At 48.1% G+C, this 19787-nt stretch overlaps 1 protein-coding gene across 1 annotated transcript; it reads right to left on the reverse strand.

The window, feature by feature from the left end:
• Nucleotides 1–1502: 1502 nt before the first annotated feature.
• Nucleotides 1503–19463, reverse strand: Slc22a8 (solute carrier family 22 member 8). The gene is made up of 11 exons (XM_048458469.2): nt 19310–19463; nt 18295–18651; nt 6926–7029; nt 6262–6416; nt 5569–5737; nt 4246–4369; nt 3955–4067; nt 2867–3081; nt 2426–2534; nt 2085–2288; nt 1503–2010 (listed from the first exon to the last, which is right to left on the reverse strand). The coding sequence occupies exons 2-11, from the start codon at nt 18625–18627 to the stop codon at nt 1917–1919; spliced, it is 1620 nt and encodes a 539-aa protein (XP_048314426.1). The 5' UTR covers nt 18628–18651; nt 19310–19463; the 3' UTR covers nt 1503–1916.
• Between the last annotated feature and the right edge of the window lie 324 nt (nt 19464–19787).

Here is a 19787-nt window from a genome sequence, read left to right on the forward strand (position 1 = left end):
GCTTCTGGGGAAATCAACGCCAAGGTGCAATAGAGACCACAATTCATTCTACAGTCAGTAGGTACCTAATCCAGGCTTTTACAGCCAGCTTCAGAAGTCCTTCGGGAGGAAGCGGCACAAACTGAGGACCTGCCCCACCCAAGATGAGTTGTGGGTAAAACAAATGCAGCAGGAGTCAGACAGGGAAGATTCAACTGTGGAGTGAAAGGCCGGAGCAGTTTATGAGCAGAAAGAAACTGAATGAGGTTGGCGTTCAGCATGTGAAAGTGGAGTGCTGAAAACGAATTGCTGAGGCAGGCTGAGGCCTGATTCTTCTGGGTCTTGTAAGAGGGTTGAAATTTTATCCCCGTGAAAAATCACTGAAAGGTGGAGGCAGGGTGTAGTATAATTCTTTTAGTGTTTATTAAGCACCCTCTCAAATCTCTAAATACATACTTGAGAGTAGCCATTAGCTCTGTGTTTGATAATGGGCATCCATAGAGTGTGTTGGCGTTGTCCTATAACCAATAACCACTGCTGAGCACTTGAATGGAGCTGATCCAAACTGAGTGTCTTGGTTCATTTTTTGTCAACTTAATACAACTTAGGAGGAGGGAATCTTAGTCATGAAAATGCCCCCATAACACTTCCCTGTAGACAAACTTGTGGGGGTTTTCTTACTTAATGATTGATGTGGGAGGGTCCAGTCCACTGTGGAAGGTACCGCCTCTGTGTTGGTGGTTCTGGGTTCTGTAAGAAAGCAGGCTGAGAAAGCCAAGAGGAACAAGCCAATAAGCAGTGTTCCTTCATGGCCTCTGCTTCAGTTCCTGCCTTGAGTCCTTGACCTGACTTCCCACAGTGATGCAGTGTGACCTGAGTATTGAAGATGAATCAAACCCTTTCTTCCTTGAGTTGCTTTTGGTCACAGTATTTTACCATAGCAATAAAAACTCTAACAGAGGCAGGGTCTCATGTAGGGTTCCAGAACTATTTGATTAGCAGGTTTTGGGACTACAAACCCTTGGAGAAGGACGAAGTCTTACCTTAGCTCTGGAGCAATGGTGCCTAGTGAGTATGGATTAAAATGTCAAACCGAGAGCCCACATAAAATCTCCCTTTTAAGATGTTTTGTCGTGGTTACAGAAAGCAGATTAACACAGATCTCTTCTCAGGAAATGGATTGATGCCTGATGAAATAGCTGGAGGGAGCCAGCTTTGTGTGGACACCATAAGAGTGTTCCTACCAGACACTGAACGCCAATACCTTGACCTTGGTTGGACTTCCCAGCCTCCAGAACTATGAGCAATACATTTTTATTGTTTAGACAGTCCAGCCTGTGGTAATCTGTTATACCTGCACAAACAGACTAGGATGCATGTACGTGCTCACAGTAGCTCAGTTTGCATGCAGCCAAGTGCTCATATCTGTATGTTCATACAGTACAGATGGACATGTGTGTGTGCTCACATGTCCACATGGCGTCCAGCCCTCTTTCCCATCCCCTTTCTCAAGCAGCATGGTCTGAGTTTTTCATTGTGATTTATTGACATTTCCCACTAAGGAAAGAATTTGGGGGAAGGAAAGAACTGCTAGGAAATCTCAAGGGAAGTGGAGATGGAGATGGGGCAATGGAGGGAAGTGGCCAATACGGAGAGGGTAGATAGAAGAATGACAGGGCCTGGCTTGTGGGGAGGATGAGTGTGGGGGTGAGTATTGGAAGCCGTGTGGCCAGAGCTTTGAACAGGTGAGGTCTGGGTTGTGAGCTATGGTGGAGGTGATGATGGTGGAGATACCTTTTCGGAACTCTCAGAAGTCTTTGCTCTAAGAGCATGGGCCTACCCAGGGTCTCCCCGAGTCCTCAAGGTGCTTGAGGAGCCTGGGAAGGGTCCTGCTTGGGATCAGTCTCTGGAGGGCAGACAAGCAGATTCTGTTGTTCTCAGCTCGGGACTGATCCTCCAGTCTTCAGAGGAATTGTCTGGGATGCATTTTCTGCTTCGGATTCCTGCTTTGTTTTCTTGGCATGCTTGTGCCTAGAGACATAGAGCTTAGGAAAAGTCTGTTTGCTCAAAGGGAAGCCCCAGGGTTCCAGAGGCAGAGAACTCACCAGTTTTGTATGTCCTCAATAGTCTCTGGCAAGGGCCGGTTGAGGGTCTCAAGCAGGAAGAAGGCAGCGCTGCCTCCCAGTAGGGCCATGGTCCCAAAGATGACATTAGGGATGTAGGGCTGGACCTCACCCGTGATTTTCACCAGTGGGGCTATCATACTTCCCACGCGAGCCCACACGTTACTAATACCCATACCTGTTTGCCTGAGAGGGTTCAGAGAAGGGATTGGCAGCCTCTACAGAGGGCTTTTTAAAGGACACTCTTGGGACCTCTGGGTAAAAGGCAGGAGGAGGATGCTACAGTTCCATCTGTTAGTCCCTGACCCAGGTGCATCACCTACCTGAGGACTGTGGGGTAGAGTTCACTCGTGTAGAGGAAGAGGCAGCTGAAGGAGCCAGACAGGCATCCTTTCCCAAACACAGCCAGTGCTGTCCTCACGAGCGTCATTTCTGCATGGGAAGGGGTTGGAGGATGGGCCTTTGGTGTTCATGAGCACCTGAATGTTTTCCCTCCTTAGCAGACTTTCTCTCCCTTTGTGCTTGGTTGCCCGGAAGCTCATTTGAAAAAGGAAAGGTGAGTAGTAACCCATCTGTTACTCTTCATGCTTTGTCATGTGGGCCAGTTGGATTGCTGCCTAGAAGAGAAACCTGAGCCCCACAAAAAGTAGGGATCTGTTTAAGGCCAACACGGTGAATTGGTGGAGGGCTAACAAAGTTGGAGTTCACTTTCCAGCCTGTGGCAGCTTCTTCCAGAGGGTCCGAGGGTAGCCTCAATCTCTCACCTGGAGACACAAAGATGAGGGCCAAGATGGCCCCTCCAGCCAGAAGCAGGAGGAAACCCTGGGTGATGCGCCGGCCCAGATAACTTATGGAGAGGATTGTGATGAACTTGGCTGGGATGTCAACCGCACCAAAGATGAGCTGGAGTATGTAGATGTTGACTCCAAATTCTTCTACCCCCATAGCCAAACTGTAGTAGGCAAAACCAGTAGAAAACCTGCGAGACAGAGAGTCATGGGTCAACACCTGCAGACAAACTGAGATCTCTTCCCACAGCTACCCTTGGGTTATCAGGATAATAAATAGTTTTGTTGATTGTGTCATCTATAGCAGATTGATGTAGGCTGCTTGAGTACTGTTGAGTTTTGTGAGATTGTGTCTGAGCTCAATGAAAAGTGCTGGGATTGATTGGTCATGTCTTGCGTGGTCATGGTGTTCATGACAAAGGTACCCAAGATTGATTCCATAGAATAACAGGATGGAGGGACTCTCAGAGACTAGAGGAGGCAGGAAATGCTCTATTTTTGTTCAGTTGAAATGCAACATCCAGAGAGGCAGGGGTGAAAGTCAAACTGTGAACGGTGTGAACATAACTTCTCCTCCTTTCTCAGAATTATGGAAAAGTGTGGGACCATTTGATCCTGGGGAAGACTAGGAAGGAAAGTGGTCTCACAACTAGGTCACAAAAGGGCGTCAGGGAAGATGTAGGATCAGTCAGAAGAGGAAACTTGGATATATAATTGCTCCCTCTAAGTCTGCAGCCTGCAGGGTCAGCTCTCCTCTGTGTGGTTCCAGCGGATAGAGTTAGGCTAAAAGGCTTCAGGGACAGAGAGGCAGACTATGGGGAATGTTCTGTCACCAGGATGTTCACTGAAGGGACTAGAGCACCTGCCCTGTGGGGTTGTGTAACCTCAGAGGGAAGCAGACACTCTCAGCTGAATATGGGCCTTCTGGATTGGAGGCTTGTCTTGGTGACTCCCAGGAAGTATTTTCTTAATTTTTCTTTTAGGTACCCTAGGTTTGCCCTGATGGACACTTCATTGTTCATCAACCCTGTGCAGGGCATGAGTAGGGAGAGGTGGCAGGTTACCAGGCCAGGGAGAGACAGAGGGTCACATGGCGCAGGATGGATACCCGGAGCAAGTCAGATAAGCCATATTTGACCTTGGTTGAGGCAACGTCCTGCAGGCTGAACTTCAGCTCCTTGAGACATAGGAGAAGGAGAGGTGCTGTTAGTGGGCCTAGCTGCAGGAAGGGAAGGAGGTTCAAGTCTAGTTCTTTCAGAGGATGCATTGCGGGAGCAGATGGAATACAACTGTAAGCCGAGGAAACAGGCCAGAGAGGCTGACACATGGTCCAGCTACAATCCCTCCCCACATACCTCTATGGTGAGCTTTCTCCCCTCCTCCTTCTTGCCATTGAAGGTAGCCACCCGTTGGAGTGTCTTCAGGGCCTTTGAGAACTTTCCAGATAGAACCAGCCAGCGAATGGACTCTGGTACCCACCTGGGGGCCAGAGTCAAAACTCAGTGTCTCCTGTTCAAGAGTCCCTTTTAAGACCTCTGCCTCTGGAGCCATGGGATAGGAGGCCCAGAAACCTGAGTTGCCTAATGCACTTTCTGTGAAACCTCACACTGGCCTATCTTTGTACTTGGGCTGCTTCTAGTTAGCCCAAATTTTAGCATTCTGTTCCTTCACATTTAAAACAGTCTTCCAATGTTCCAAGCCTAGTTTGCTGGTTGTTGTTGGATGTCTTTCTTAGCTAAGAGCCCCAGTGACTATAGTAAGGTCTTGGTCTGGATTCCTTCAAGGCCTTTGGAGGGAGGACACCGATACCCAGCCTTAGACTCCTGATCCCAGCTTTTTGAGTCTGTTGCCCATGGACATACAGCTTCCGTTTCTACCTTGACAGTCCTGTGAGCCTGCTCTCATCAAGACTGTGAAGGGACTCCTCTCATGCTTCATGGCTGAGCCCAGGATTCTAGCTTTGCCTCCCTGAGAATAATGACGGCAATGGCTCCCAGTCAACAAGTCTTCCTGTAGGTCAGCCCCACAAAACTTAGGGTAACCAGCAATATCATCCCCATCTTACCTAGAAAAAACTTGAGGCTCAAAATGGGTGAGATCTGCCTCAAGTCACAGGCTAAAGGCACCGAGCTCTCGACTGTACACTGCTGACTCTCTGCTGCTTTTGTCCCCGACTCTGACTGCTCCCACCCCAGGCTGTGTACATGTTTCTGCCCCAACTCTCTAGTCTCTTCCCCTTCCTTTTCACATTGCTGTTCATCTCTTGACAGTTCTATGTTCATTTCCAAGTTGAAGTTCCATCTCAAGTCTGTACTTTTTCATGTAATCTTCCCTGGGTCTCAGTTTTCTCATCTTTGGATAGGGACAGTAATTCTCCTATCAACCAGAGATGCAGCAAGGATCAGAGACAACATTAATGAGTGTCTAGAGTAGGATATTATGCATGACTTATAAGTAGTTACTCCATAGTTTCACAATTTTTTCCTCAGAATGTTTTTAACTTTTAGCACTTGGGCTTCAAGAGTGGGTTACGCAGGCTAATTTGCTGTCTTCCTGTGTGGATTTGGGTTCAACAGCTTGATAATGAGATCTATGCACACTCTGCTTCTTCCACCAAACCACCTCAATTCTCAAGAGATTTCCTGGCTGAGCCAGATAGAGAGAAGAGGGCCACATACCAGGATAGCAGGGAGAAGATGAAGAAGGGAACAGATACAGTTAACTGTAGCCAGCGCCACTGAGGAATGACATAGGCCAGGCCGGACAGAATGAACTGGCCAACGGTGTAGAAGTACCCAATTAATGTTGATGAGATGGCCCGCACTGAGGTGGGTACCCATTCCACATCTGTGAAAGAAGCCCAAGGTCCAGATTAGGGTCTTGTCAGGCCCCAGGCACCTCCCTGTGAAGTAGTATCAGCTTCCGCCTCCCATTAGCTACCTGACTTCATCTGATCCCAAGGACTCAATTATCACCATTTTGCAGATAAAGCTCCTGAAACTCAAAGACATAGGACACACATTTGGGACTCTCTCTGCCCCAGTTCAATGTTACTATATCTCCCCACTGAAAGTGACTTCCCTTGCTTTGCACTCAACTTCACCAGATATAGTGAACACTCATTTACAACAGATACCGTATCACTCATTTCTATGGATGCACTGAACAGGATCATGTGCCTAGCAGAGCATCCAGACACAAGGCAGGTCCTATAGCTTCTTAGCTGCTGTTATTATGTTTGTGATTGTTGCGAAATTCAGAAGTGTCTCGAGAAATCAAAGGTAGGCCTTTGGGTTGAATCAAACCCACTCTCTCAGCTTTTGACTGGTGCTCCCCAAAGCCTTGCTGCTTGGGTCCCCACTGTGACTCACTCAAGATTACGGTGCTCAGAGAAATGCCCGAGATGCTGCAGCCACACAGGAATCGGAAGATTATATAGACCGGGAGGCTGGGGCTGAAGGCAGCACCTGAGCCACTGACTGCCAGCAATAGGTAGCTCAAGGTCAGGATGGGCTTGCGGCCAAACCTGCAGCTCAGAAGAGAAGAAGGGTCAGGTTAGCCACTACATATCTGCCAAATTGAGTGACTTTCAGGCTTTGGGGCAAAGGGCTAAAGGCACCCCACCCCCCAGCCTCACTCAAAGACCAGGTGGAACACATAACTCCCTCACCAGATAGAGCTGGTAATTGCTGTTTTTCAACAAGTTTGCAGTGGAAGCATTGAGTTAATGAGTTATTTCCTCTGCCTCAGCTTAGCTGACTGAGCAGAGGTCAAAAGACCATGTATCTCTGAGAAATCCATCTGCCCTGGCTTTATGCTATGTAGCCACAAAACTGGATCTGAGAACCTGTGTTGAGAGGCCAGAAAATTCAAACGAGGACTTTGGGACAAAGAGAAGGCTATGGTCTGACAAGGGAATGGTGTCTGCCCAGAGAGGACCATCCTTCTCACCTCTCCCAGCTTTTGCTTCTTTGGGGTACACGGACAGAGCAGAGTTATGAGGGAATGAAGGTGGAATGTGTTCCCAAGCCTCACCTGTCCGACAGTTCTCCAAACACAGGCCCGCCAACCAGTATGCCTGCCATGAACATCGACTGGGCCATCTCCTTCAGTTTGTTGGAGCTGCACACCAAGTCCCACTGTACAAGAGCAAGGTAGGGTCATGCCAGTTCAACACAGTCCAGTCCCCCCAACTATGCTCAGCCTTCCTTCACATACACATGCACGCATGCATGCTCACTCACATGCATGCATGCAGGCACTTACATGCCTTGGCTTCCCTGAACCTGGTCTTTGACTGTCAAGCACTAATTCTTTCCAACTGTGTGGGTTCCTTAGGTCCTCGATCCATGATTGTGTAATGACAGCATCCCTCAAGTGTATTGTATGGTTTAAGTTTGCTTAGCTGCCCTATTGACCTCTCTTCTCGGCCTCTTCCACTAAAAGTTGATCTGTGTTCTGCAGCTCCTCCTTTTCCCCACATTTCCGAGGCCAGTCCCTCCACCTGCATCTTTGACCTCACCTCTCCTCTTAAGGTCTTCTGGTTTCTTCTTCCCTGACCCCCTTTTCTCTCTCTTTCTCTCTCTCTTCCTCCTCTCTTTCTCTCCTAACTCTTCTTCATCAGTTTTTCTCATAAACTTTCCTTTCTATATTCTCTCCAATTCTCTAGAATGAGAACCCACCCTTGCTGTCACCCACCCGCTTCACTCAATTCTCATTTCTGCCCTGACCAACACACTGAAGCGCCGTGCTCATTACAGCCACCCACAGCTTCTTTGTCAGCCACACTACAGACCTTCTGCATCCTGACCTGGCTTAGGCCTTGGCAGTTTCCTTCCACCTAGTTCTTCTCTTGCAACCCAACCTCTCTTCTGGCCTTCAGACCATCAGAGTCTGGGCCTACTTGAAAACATTCTATGACCATCCCAGACCTAACAGGACTTGCCACCCAACTCTGTAAGGTCCCATGCACACCAAGTGGCAGCCCTGGCTTTGTAAAGTCCCATGCACACCAAGTGGCAGCCCTGGCTTGTTTTGTGCACACCAAGTGGCAGTCCTGGCTTTTGAAAATATTTGTTTTTGAGATTTACGTGACTTTGAATCGATGAATCCTAATTACACAACACGTATGGAGAACACAGCCATGGTTTCAATATACATGCAAAGAATAAATTCTGCTACGGATATCTGCCCATCACCTTTCCAGCTTTATATATATTTATTTGTGGTGATACATTTAGAGTCTCTTCTTTTAGTTGTTTTGAGAACTCAAAGTTTAGTTACAGTTGTGGATCTGTTGATGAGTAGCTTCCCATGCCCACTCCGCACCAATCCTCTCAATCCCTGGACTCTGACAAATACAGCTCTATACTCCTAAGAACACCACCTATGAGAGATCATGCTGGTGTCCCATTTCTGACTCCTCCCTCTCTCCCCCACCCTGTAGAGGACATGATTTCCTGTGCTCACAGGAATGTTAGACATGCAGGGTCGTCTCTTCAAATAGAGATACGTATAACTTGTTTTCTACCCAGAAGGCTGGGCATGTAATTAAGAACCTGGTGACCTGGGCTATCTGTAGGACCAGGTCACACTTGATTCCCTAGACTCTTCTTTATTTATTTGGTTTTTCAAGACAGGGTCCTTCTTTGTAGCCCTGGCTGCCCTGGAACTTGCTTTAGAGACCAGACTGGCCTTAAACTCATAGAGATCCCCCTGCCTCTGCCTCCCAAGTGCTGGGATTAAAGGCATGCGTCACCACACCCAGCTTCCCCCAGACTCAGGCTTACTTTACTCATTCTCCCTAGACCAGTGGTTCTCATCCTGTGGATCAAGACCTTTCAGCTCAAGTGACCCTTCCACAAAGGTTGTATATCAGGTATCCTGCATATCAGATATTTACATTATGATTCATAACAGTACCAAAATTACTGTTATGAAGTAGCAATAATATAGTTTTATGCTTGGAAGGGTCACCACCGCACGAGGAAGGAGTTAAAGGCTCACGACATTAGGGAGGTTGGGAACCACTGCCCTAGACCATTATCATTATCATGAGCATTATTTCTCAATCTCTAGAACCCATTTTCATGGAAGAGATCACAGGGATTTTGCTAAGAGTTTTGATGAGTGATGCCTTAAGCTTTATTGTGCATATAGGATTGAGCTAATTGTCACCAGAAAACTTTTCCAAAATTGTACTGTATTAAATATGCCTAAAATAAACTGCCTGGAATCAGACTTTAGAAATCTGAACCAACACAGACTACTGAGTTGTGTTGAACCAGACTTCTGATTGCCTCAGATCAAAACTCTGCTGTCTCTGGTGTTCACAGATACCCCACCCCTACTCCACAGTCATTTGATCTTCAAGTTTCAAACATATATAATATATACAATACAATATATTATATAATATACACTATATATATTAAAAAAATACAGGGTCTCTCTCTAAAGCCCTGGCTGTCCTGGAACTCATTATATGGACCACGCTGGCCTAGAACTCACAGAGATCTGCTTGCTTCTGCCTACCTAGTGCTTAGATTAAAAGTGTGTGTCACCATACCCAAATTTGTTTTTGAAACTGGATTTAATATTTTTCTATTTATGCCTTTTGTGTGTATTGAGTGTTTTGCCTGAATATGTGTTTGTATATCACGTCTGTGCCTGGTGCCTCCAGAGGTCAGAGAAGGATGTCAGATCCTGTCAAACCGGAGTTAGGGTTGGATGGTTGTGAACTGCCATGCGGATGCTGGAAACAAGAGCAACAGGTGCTCTTCAGGGCTGGGCCTATCCTCTAATCCCTCTCTTTTCATCACAGTTGCCTCAATATAGGCCTCACTAGTTTGCTTTTGAATGCATAGTGACAGCTGACGCTTACCGAGGGTTCCCTGTACCAGGGACTGTCCTAAGTTGAGCTTTTTCTGTACTTCTATTTCTTCAGCCCGCACAGCATCCATGTTATGTTCCCATTTCACAGGTGAGGAAACAGGCTCTGAGCAGGTTGCTGTGACAAGTATAGGACAAGTCTTTCCCTCTCCTTTCCCAATGACACAAATGGCTTTTAGGTTTATATTTTGCTAGGAATGTTCTCTGGTTCCCGCTTGTTGGCTAGGCAAGGACACTCACTCCCCTGTGGAGAAGTTTCTACGGCCAGCTATGTTTTGGCCTGGTCAACCTGTCTGCTCTAATCTCCTGCTAATCCCAGCACACATTCTTTGCTCCAGACATCCTGAATTACTTGCGTAATGAAGCGAAGAATGTTCCCTAGAAATGCCTCCTAAAACTGTTTCGGAAATAAAGCGTGGGGAGAGACCACAGAGCTCTTTTCTACCTTTCTCTTCTGGAGGTGAGGTGGGATGGGGTGGATGAGGACTCCAGGTCTTCAGCTAGCTTCAGGTGAGCCAACAGGTCCAGGAATCCTGGTAGACATTTCTAACAGGGAAGCGGGGCTACATGGTGTGGTGTGGTGGCAAAGGCGGAAACAGAACACAGGAGCAGGTGAGGGCATAGGGAGAGAGGAATGGCAGGGGTGTCTGGAGAGACTTCTGGTACTTTCTGACACACCATCTTAAGCCATTCAGGAAAATCTAAAGAAAAAACCTATTGCTCACCCAATTTAGTTCATCTTCCTTCACAGCGAAAAGCACACTCCCCGTGTGATGCAGTAGCTGCGGGGAGCCATGCACTTCTCGGTAAGAAAGTAGAAGTGGAAGACACACGTGGCATTTCTATCTTATTGATGTAAGAGGGACTCCCTGGTCTGGGCATACACGCTTTCTTCTTTCTTATGGGTGGGCATAGTGATGGCTGCAACAACCCTGGGAGCCAAGTACTGAAGATGGCAGAGCTGCTGTCAGCCTGGTTCCCTGGGTGGCCCTGTAGATCTAACCATCAGTCTGGAACGCTACCTTTCTTAGAACTCTTCTCTATTAGTAATAGTCAAGCCACGACTTACTGTTGAAGCTTTTGTTATAGCAACAAGAAGCTGCTGATGAAAATGGAATTTGTATCATGACATGTATGTGTGTGGATGGGCAGTGAGGAGAGATACCTTCAGAACTACAACATGACATCCACTGGAGTAGTACCACCCTTGAGTGATGTTTAGAAGTAAAAAGAAGTACTCGATGGTTAAACACTAAAAAGAAATAAAAAGTGAACTTCAATTATACTGTAAATTGCTTTCAGGGATTTCATGAGTAATGAAGCTCATCAGAAGGGATGAGAAAAATGTGTCTATGACCACCCTGCTGAGCCACACAAACTGTGGGGCGCGGGTCCGAGACCCACAGCCATTATGAGTTGATAGTGTCCCCTCAAGAGACACACCGAAGTTCTAGCCTTCTAGACTGGAAATCAAGTCATTCAGTCATAATTAGCTGAGTTATAGCAAGGCCATACTGGGCAGGGTGGACCCTTGTAGGAAGAGAAGAGACATGCGCAGACAGGACAGGGTGGGACCCACAAGCCAAGCCATGTCAAGGCATGTCGGCAATGCTTCCAACTGAAGCTAGAAGAGACAGGGAGGATTCCTTGTGGGGCCTGTGTAGAGAACATACTGATGCTGTGGGTTTTGGACTTCTTGCCTCCAAATCTGTGAGATAATAAAACCTTGGTTGTTTTAAGCCTCCTGATTTGGGGAATTTTGCTGTAAATAGTGAAATTCTGCTATGTGTGAAGCATCTATTGGCCTGATAGGTGGTAATGGGAAAGGAATTGGTAACAGACAAAGGAAGTGGGTGTGGAGAAAATGGGATGGAAGAGGAAGATTTTAGAGCATCCTGGATGTTTTTGGTGGAATTTCCTGTGCAAAACCCCCAGTGCAAAGACCCCAAGAAGGTCCATTAAAATCTGTAGCAGAAGAATGGAATATTCAAGACATCTGGAGTGTTTTCTGTGCTTCCTTTGAATGGGACTCTCTTGGGTTCAATCAGGTTTTACTCTGAGTCAATAAAAATGAGTGGTTCCTTTCTGTTTCTCACATGTTAGGATTCCCTTACTTTCCCTTACTCAGGAGGGTTGCTTGTCCTTTGATAATCTTTTCTGAGTACCAGGGTCCTCTCTGGGTGGTCAATTCCTGTTTGTACGGTGGATGAACGTCTGAGAAGTCTGACTCCCAGTGTAGGTAAGGTTGCCCTTGTCTCTGCAGCTCTGATCTTACTGTCAGCAGGGTACATGCTGTGAAGCATCCCAGCTACGCATGTCCTTGTTTTCCTCTCCTGTATTCTGTGGCCTCGCTGAGGGCAGAAGACTTCTCACTTGACTTTTTATCCCTGGAAACTAGTAGAATAGTTGGTTGTAATACATATGAGTGTTTGTTTAATGAATAGTGGATGAATGAATAAATAGGGCGGGGCTGTTATACATATTTTTGCTGATGAGGCCCAGAGAAGGAAAGGTAATGTGATCACTGGAGGAAGCCAGACATTAGCTTTGTGGTTCTTCTCTCCTGCCCTGGGTGTGGCCAGGGCTTGCAATTCCCATCAGCTCCTGTCAGTTCTACACAGCCTCTTGCTCTCCATAGCCTGGTCCTGCACTGGATTTCTTTTCGCAGTCTTGCAGTGTAACTAAGCCCCAAGGAGCTAGTTCTGGAAGGAAATGACAGACTCCTCTACCTTGTCTTTCTGCCTAGCCTGGAACAGCAGGAAGGTGGTAGGGAGGAAAGAAAAGGGCCACTCTGCTCAGAGGCAGCTTTTCAAGCCATGGCAGAGCAGCATCGCAAAGCTGGGCTGCGATCGTATCCATTATTACAAAGAGCCTGTGGCTCAGATGTAAAGAGCATGCTCAAGAGTAGTGGTGACTCAGGCTCAAGTCTGCAAGATCTCTCAGCGATGTCCTCTGCCAGGACCACAACTCCAGATGCCCCACTGTGTGCTGTGTTCTGAGCCCTGGGCTGTCAAAAGAAAGGCTTAAACATGGGAGCTGTGTTCTGTTAGACAGCATAGCATAGCTCAGTATGGCATTGTGTCAAGGTCATAGCCCACCAGACTGGCCAAGGTCCAAACATAGAGGTTTAGGAGTTAGGATAGCAAGAAGAGTGACCAGGAGGACCCTCAAGAGTAAGCAGACTAGATGACAGATGTCACCACAAGCCACTCAGGAGGCAGACAGAATCAAATCCTGCTGTATAAAGGGAAAGCTGACCCAACCAAGATTTCATCCAATGTCCCTACCCATCAGAGTAAGGGAATGAAACAGATTATCTTCACCTGAGGATCTTTTGGAGCCAGGTAAGACCTTAGGGAGTATTGTTGCTGACCCTGTGCATTCTCATACCTGTTTGGAGGGCATGGGGACCAAAGAGGACAAGTTCCAAGTATCTTGGAATGTATCAAAAGGACACAAATCTCTGATTTTGTTGCTTAGGAGCTGTGCATTTTTGGACAGATTTTGTATGTGTGAGTGTGTGTGCGCGCATGCACACATGCGCACTTTTGCATGGGTACACATGTTTGTGTGTGTATATGTGTGTGTATACACATGTGAAAGCCAGAAGTATCTTCTCCAATTGTTTTCCCTTCGTTGTTTGGAACAGGCTCTTTTACTGAACATGGAGCTTTCTGATCAGCTAGTCTGGCTGACTTGTCAGCCCTAGGGAATCCTGTCTCTGCCTCCTCAGTGCTGGGACTCAGCTTTTCTGGGTGTTTGGGATGACACTCGGGTCCTCATGCTTATGCAGAAAGCACTTTACTGACTGAGCCATCTCTTTAGCTCTGGGACAGGTGTTTAACTTCTGTGTGGTCAGAGTCCTCAGCTTTTCTTGGAGCTGTGGATGACTTAAGGAATAAAGAGCACCCAGCCCTAAATCTGAAAGACACTGCATTCAACTCAAAACAATCGTATTATTATTATTGTCACATGTCCAATGAAATGTGACATGTGCTGCCACAGATAGGTTCTGGAGTTAGGGTCTCCTGGCCCACCCTCCCAGCTGTTCAGGATCCCGTCTGGAGCTGAGCCCAGTGTTATTTTCTATAGAATGGTAAGGATAGTCCTTGACTTGCCTGCTCACCACAGGCGGAAAGTGAAGCAGCAGCCCAGGGGCCTGCCGCAGCAGATGTTCACTGAGTGAGCTCTTGAGTTCAGGGAGCTACAGAATTGCTCTAGGTCTCTTCTGTGCAAATGATCAGGAACTTTTTACACAATGGCTGCCACTGAGGTCAGGCTGGCCAGAAATGTGGCCAGGGTGAAACTTCCACATCCTTACTGGGGATTTAGATCGGAGTCTGAGAAAAAGGTTGAAGCACAGTGTGTCTGAAGCAGGGCTGAGGGCAGCCAGTGGGGATGTGGAGCAGGAATGGGACTGAACACAAGAAACAGAGGTGTCCTGAATTTGGGTAGACTGGATATTTGGTGATGAGGATTGGAGAGGTCAGAGGTGGTTGACCAGGGAGCCTGCAAGGGCCCTGACTGGAGTAGAGATCATGGAATCAGGACAGGAAGGTACAAAGCCAAGAGGAAGGCCAGAGGCCTTAGAAAGGCATACTTTGCTCATTTGAGGTTGGGCCCAGGCCCTGAGGGCTGTGGCCTTCATCAGTATGCGGCTGTGAGCTGTACTCCTGGGAACCTAGGGATCAGCATCCAGGCTCCCATGCTTTCCAGACATGAAAGAAAGGTCTTTGTTTCCTCTTAATGTCCTAGTTAAAGCTCCTTCTGAAAAGTCCTGATCGCCTCTATCACATGGGAGGCAGAACGCTGTTCTACACACCCCAAGCAGAGGGAAGCCTGTATTTGCCATGGCTGAATGAACAGAATACAGCATCTGTGTTTGTTCTTCTTGTTGGGTTTGGCCATTAATGTTCCAGTGGCTGGACAGGGCAGGAGAAACCTTCTTGTGGGTTTGCCATAGTTGCATCCCCAGGGAATTAGAGTTTAACGCAGAGTTAAATGAGCTCTGACAGGGGAAAGGGTGCAGCCTCCCCCCCCCCCCCCCCGAGGACTGCTGATTCCCAATTGTGCAGACTCATGTCATCTTAAGGAATGTAATGGTGACTGGAAATTTGGCCGGCATAAAGGTGAATTGATGTTTAACTGGGTATGAGGCCCTGTAGGCTCTGCCCTTGGCATGGCTCCCGGAAGCCCACCCGAGGAGTGACCAGGAAAGGAAACTGCTTCCCAGTGGCCAGCAGTGCCTCTGTAGATGCAGGAAGAACTTATCCTGTCTTTAGCACTGCTTAAGCACCTACTGCGTACCTACTCCTGTGCTGACAGAGGTAGGTGGGAGAGGTACTGTTCCTGTTCTGGAGGAGCGACTGCTGCGTGGGTTGGGGTATCTGCGAACAAGCCAGACCACCCAACCTTCTCAGTAGGGTGAAGGGTGGATAGTCAGTCTCATGGTCAGGTTCTGTGCAGCCCTAAGAAGTATGGCCTCTGGAGCTCTACCTCAGGGACTTGGGTTCTCCCCTCTACCTTTTGTGAATATTTTACCTTGTCATCTAGTGACCTGTCTTTCAATTTTCTCATCTATACAAACAGGACAATCAAGATGCTAAACTCCGAGGGTTGTGAGGATTAAATGAACTCATGCACACACCTATATCCATCTGGCACCTATGTGCTCATACACATGAACCTATGTGTTCATGATGAGGCCATCGAATTATTCCTTGTAAGCCTGCCTATTTTTCCTTCACTTTCTCCTTCTCCACCTTTCTCCCTCCTTATTTCCCTATTTTTTTCTCTTCTTTCTTTTCTCTCACCCCCTCTTCCCCCTCTCCCTCTCTCCTTCCCTCCCTTTTCTTTTCTTTTCTTTTCTTTTCTTTTCTTTTCTTTTCTTCTTCTTTTCTTTTTTTTTTAATGAGACAGGATCTTGCTGTATATCCCAGTGTGGCCTAGAAGTATGTAGCCTAGGCCTAGGCTGGCCTCGAACTCCTGCTTCAGCCTTTTGAGCACGGGGACTGTGGGTGTATGTCACCAAGCCCATCTTTTCCTTTAGGGTGTTTGTTCCTTGGGTTCTATGTTTCTGAAAGTGATGGATGGTGTCTTTTATACCTTTTCGCCGTCTTCCCAGACACATAGCAAGTCACACATACACTGGGAAGCTTCTGGGCATGTCTTTGATTTCCTATCTGCTCTTTTCCTCCCACATTTGTTCAGTTGCCAGGTCCTCGGATTCTAGTTCCCTAGTCTTTCCTAGTTCCGAAACCCAGCATTCCATCTCTCTGTCACCCCATCCCAGAGTCCTGTGCAGGTTGCTACTAACTTACTCTGCTGCTAGACTAACACTCTCCCTGCAAACCACTCTTTGTCCTGCAGAGTGAGGCTTCTCAGAGGGTGCCCTGAGTCTGCTACAAGCCTTCTTAAAGACTGCCACATCCAACGGCTCCTTATCCCTTGTTACAGAGGCCACGAAATTGACTTAGTGATCACACCAGGCCCTGCTGCTGTCCTCTCCTGTCCCATGTCCAGTAGCCGCCACGCTTCGCTGTTCTTGTCTATCCTTCAGTCTATGCATCCGTGACTTTGCATTGGGCATTCTGTGCCTTGTATCTGGGGTGTACTGCCTGCGTGGCTCACTCCCTACCTCTTTCTTCTCTTTTACAAGGGTCAGCAAGCATGGCTGACTCCAACAGGCCCTCTAGGACCTCCTGGCCCTGTGCTGGTTAGAAACCTCTTCAATGGGTTTTTAGAATCTTAAGATTATGGAATTTATTCCTTCCACAAATATTTATTCCCCAGAGCCCCTCCTCTGTGCCAGGTTATTATTCCAGGTGTTGGGGACACAGCAGTGAATCCATATAGATCCCACCAAGCTACTGGACCCCTAGAGGTAGGCACCTGGAGGGCTAGTGTCTTCTTTGACTCTGTGGCCTTAGCGTTCTGCACCATAACACCAATGTGCCCAATGTTTTGGATGCTTGATGCGTTCTGGACACTATGGTTGACACAGAGCAGAAAAATAATGGATGGGACAAGGAAGAGGTATAGTCCAGGGGCACAAGTGCAGCAAATGTGCTGCTTAGGAATACAGGTCTGGTGCCCAGTGCTCATGTTGGGATCCTCAGCCCGCTGACTCATAGTGTGACACTGGGCTCTCTGGACTTCAGTCTCCCCATCTGAAAGATGGGATTTGAATACTGACTACTTAATAGTTGTCAAAAAGATCAAAAGTGCTGACATCTGCAAGGCATTTAGAATAGTGTCTGGCATATTACAAATGTTTTATACAGAATAAATATTCTTTAACTGCATGAATAATTATATAGATGGTGTAGATAATCTTGAATTCAAATCCTTCCTCTGCCCACAGAAGAAAGTCATGACTGAGCCTCCATTTCCTTCTCTGTGAAATGGAGATAAAGAGGCTGCATTCCTTAGGATTTTAGGAAGCCCAGACCCACCGAGTGGCAGCCTGGGAGTGTGTTTGCAAGGCAAAGGTCTAGTGAAGCAATATCTGGATCCTGCACTTGTGGGGCTCACAGGGTGTCCCTTTATTAAGCCTCCCTGGAGTCTATGGCTAAATCCTCTCTTGTACTTTGTACTTAGGGCCATTTTCCTTTAAGATCCAGCCGTGAAACTGACCATGTACACTGCACTGAACCCCTTCTCCTCCCCAGGACAGTGTGCTTCATCTCAAGGGTGACAAGACAGTGTCTGCAAAGCAGCCGCGTGTGCCTGACACTCAGCTGACATTCAGTAAACACTGATTCCCATTTCCTCATCTTCCTCCAGTCAGTCTCCTGACTGGCCTGTCAGTTCATTGAAGGATTCGCTCTAACTCTAGTTCCTAGAAACAACGGTGAGAGAATCAGCTCCCCCAAGAAGGAGGGCTGGGAAGTGAAGCCATAGTGCCTGTGGGCGAGTGACTGACTCCCTCTGGATCTGCTCAGGACTCTTTCAACCTCTGAAATCTCTCTTCTACACTCCCCATGCCCCCTGCAATGCTTGACACAGGATGGAATGTTCCTCTTCTCCCTCCTAGTTTGGTTAACCCTCGATGTTCCAGTCTTAGCTCCAGGGCTGCTTCTTTAGAGGGGCTTCCTGCAACGGTCACCCCTTCCTGTCCCTACAACCAGTCCAAGGTCACTGCACAGTGTGACGTAACAAGTCATCTCACACTTCTTTGTGCGCCGTTTTCACCCACTGACGCTACCCAACAAGGCTCTAACACCCCACTGGGAGCAGGAACTGTACATTTTTTGAATCCCCGGAGCTCAGGACTGTGCCAGTCAAAGAACAATCTCTCGGTAGATTGTTGAAGAAACACTTGGGCTCTGAGCATGAAGGAACCAAACCACTCAGCTCCTGTTCATTAGTCCTGGGATCCTTCTTTTTCACCCAGTCCTCTGTCCTCCAATCCCGGGAAGTCTAGGTCCCCTGCCTCTCTTCCTATCCACAAGTGCGGTAGGTATATGGGAGTACCTAAGATAGGGTGAGCGGAGCGAGGGTGCCGGACATACCTCTGTCACAATGGTTTCCCTGGTGCTGTTGTAGATCCAGCCATTCAGGCATGGCTCGGTGGCCCCCACGGTGTCATTGGGAAGACTGCCATTGGGCAGGTGCACAAAACGGAGACACTTCTCAGGCTTCCCATTTGGACCCAAAGGGAGCACCCAGGGTCCCACAGAGGCGTTGGGAGGTGGGCGACAGTAGTGAGCAGGGGTGGTGGCTGTGAAGATCTGTAGCAAGTTGTGGTTGGCTATTCCAAGGATTGGGAGGGCCAGCAAGGTCACAAGCAGGTACTGGGAGGGGCCCATGCTTCCAACACGATCCAGAATCTCCGAGAAGGTCATGGTACCAGGCAAGATGAACCAAAACTGTAGGAAAGATATCAGGTGAAGAGGTGTGTGTGTATGTGTGTGTGTGTATAATATGTAGGCCTGTGACGCATCATAGAACCATATACATGACGATATACCTAATTACATGTATGAGCATACATGTATGGAACTACGTCTGTGTGCATGTGTAAAGATGTGAGGGCTCTGGTGTGTGGATGCATAAGGATGTACCCAGCTTCAGCACCACACACACACACACACACACACACACACACACACACAGAGACATGTATGGGTGCAGAGGTATCTGTGGTATGCATAGCATGAAAGTTGTGTGAATGCAGACATGTGGCCCTGTGCTTAGGTCTTATAGGCGTGCATGCATGGGGCTGTACAGGCCACATAGTAGGGAACAAGGGTCCAGTCTTGGATGTTGTTTGCACAGGCTGGAAGTGGGTAAGGGGAAGAATAATACACAATCCTGTATTGCTCCATGTGGGCTGGGAAGGACCTCCTCAAGCTCAAAGCCTCCTGGGCATTCCCTGGGGTGGGTCCCCTGTGCTGGAGTATCAGAAGAGTCCAAGCAGGTCACAGAAGGCACTAGGGGTTTGCCCAGTCACAGGAGGAAGCAGGGCCTGGACTTGGGGGGTTCCTGGGTGCTAGACTTGGGGACCTTCACACACCCACGTCTCACCTGGTGGCTGGGGCTGGATCCAGTGGGGCTGGAGGTGGATGTAGTGGTGGCCCGTGCTCTGTCCTAGGGTCCGGCAGCTGCTGTGGTGGGGCGGCTCAGCTCTAACAGGCTGTTTGTGTCTCCCCCGGGGGCCTTATATAAGGCATAAGCTGTCTCCTGGGTTAATGTTTGACTTTGTTTGGAGGATTAACATCCGGCAGCTAGAATGTTGTGCACCCACCAAGCCCAGCTCTCCTGAAAGGGCTGCCTCAGCCAAGACTGGTGGGGGTGGAGACCGGGCTGGGGAATGGAGTGTGGTTGAGCCTAGAGGGCTGCTGGCCACCTTTCCTAAATATCTGGGAAGGGATTCTGATCTGAGGGCCCAGGGTCCCTCCGAGTTGATATTCAGAGGACTTGGAGCTGAGAGAAACTGGTGAGAGAGGCAGTATTCCTGCAACGCGCCATCTTTTCCTGCCTGGTGGCTCCTGAGTAGGCGCAT

Source organism: Myodes glareolus, chromosome 7, assembly GCF_982192425.1.
Source record: "Myodes glareolus chromosome 7, mMyoGla1.1, whole genome shotgun sequence".
NCBI lineage: Eukaryota > Metazoa > Chordata > Mammalia > Rodentia > Cricetidae > Myodes > Myodes glareolus.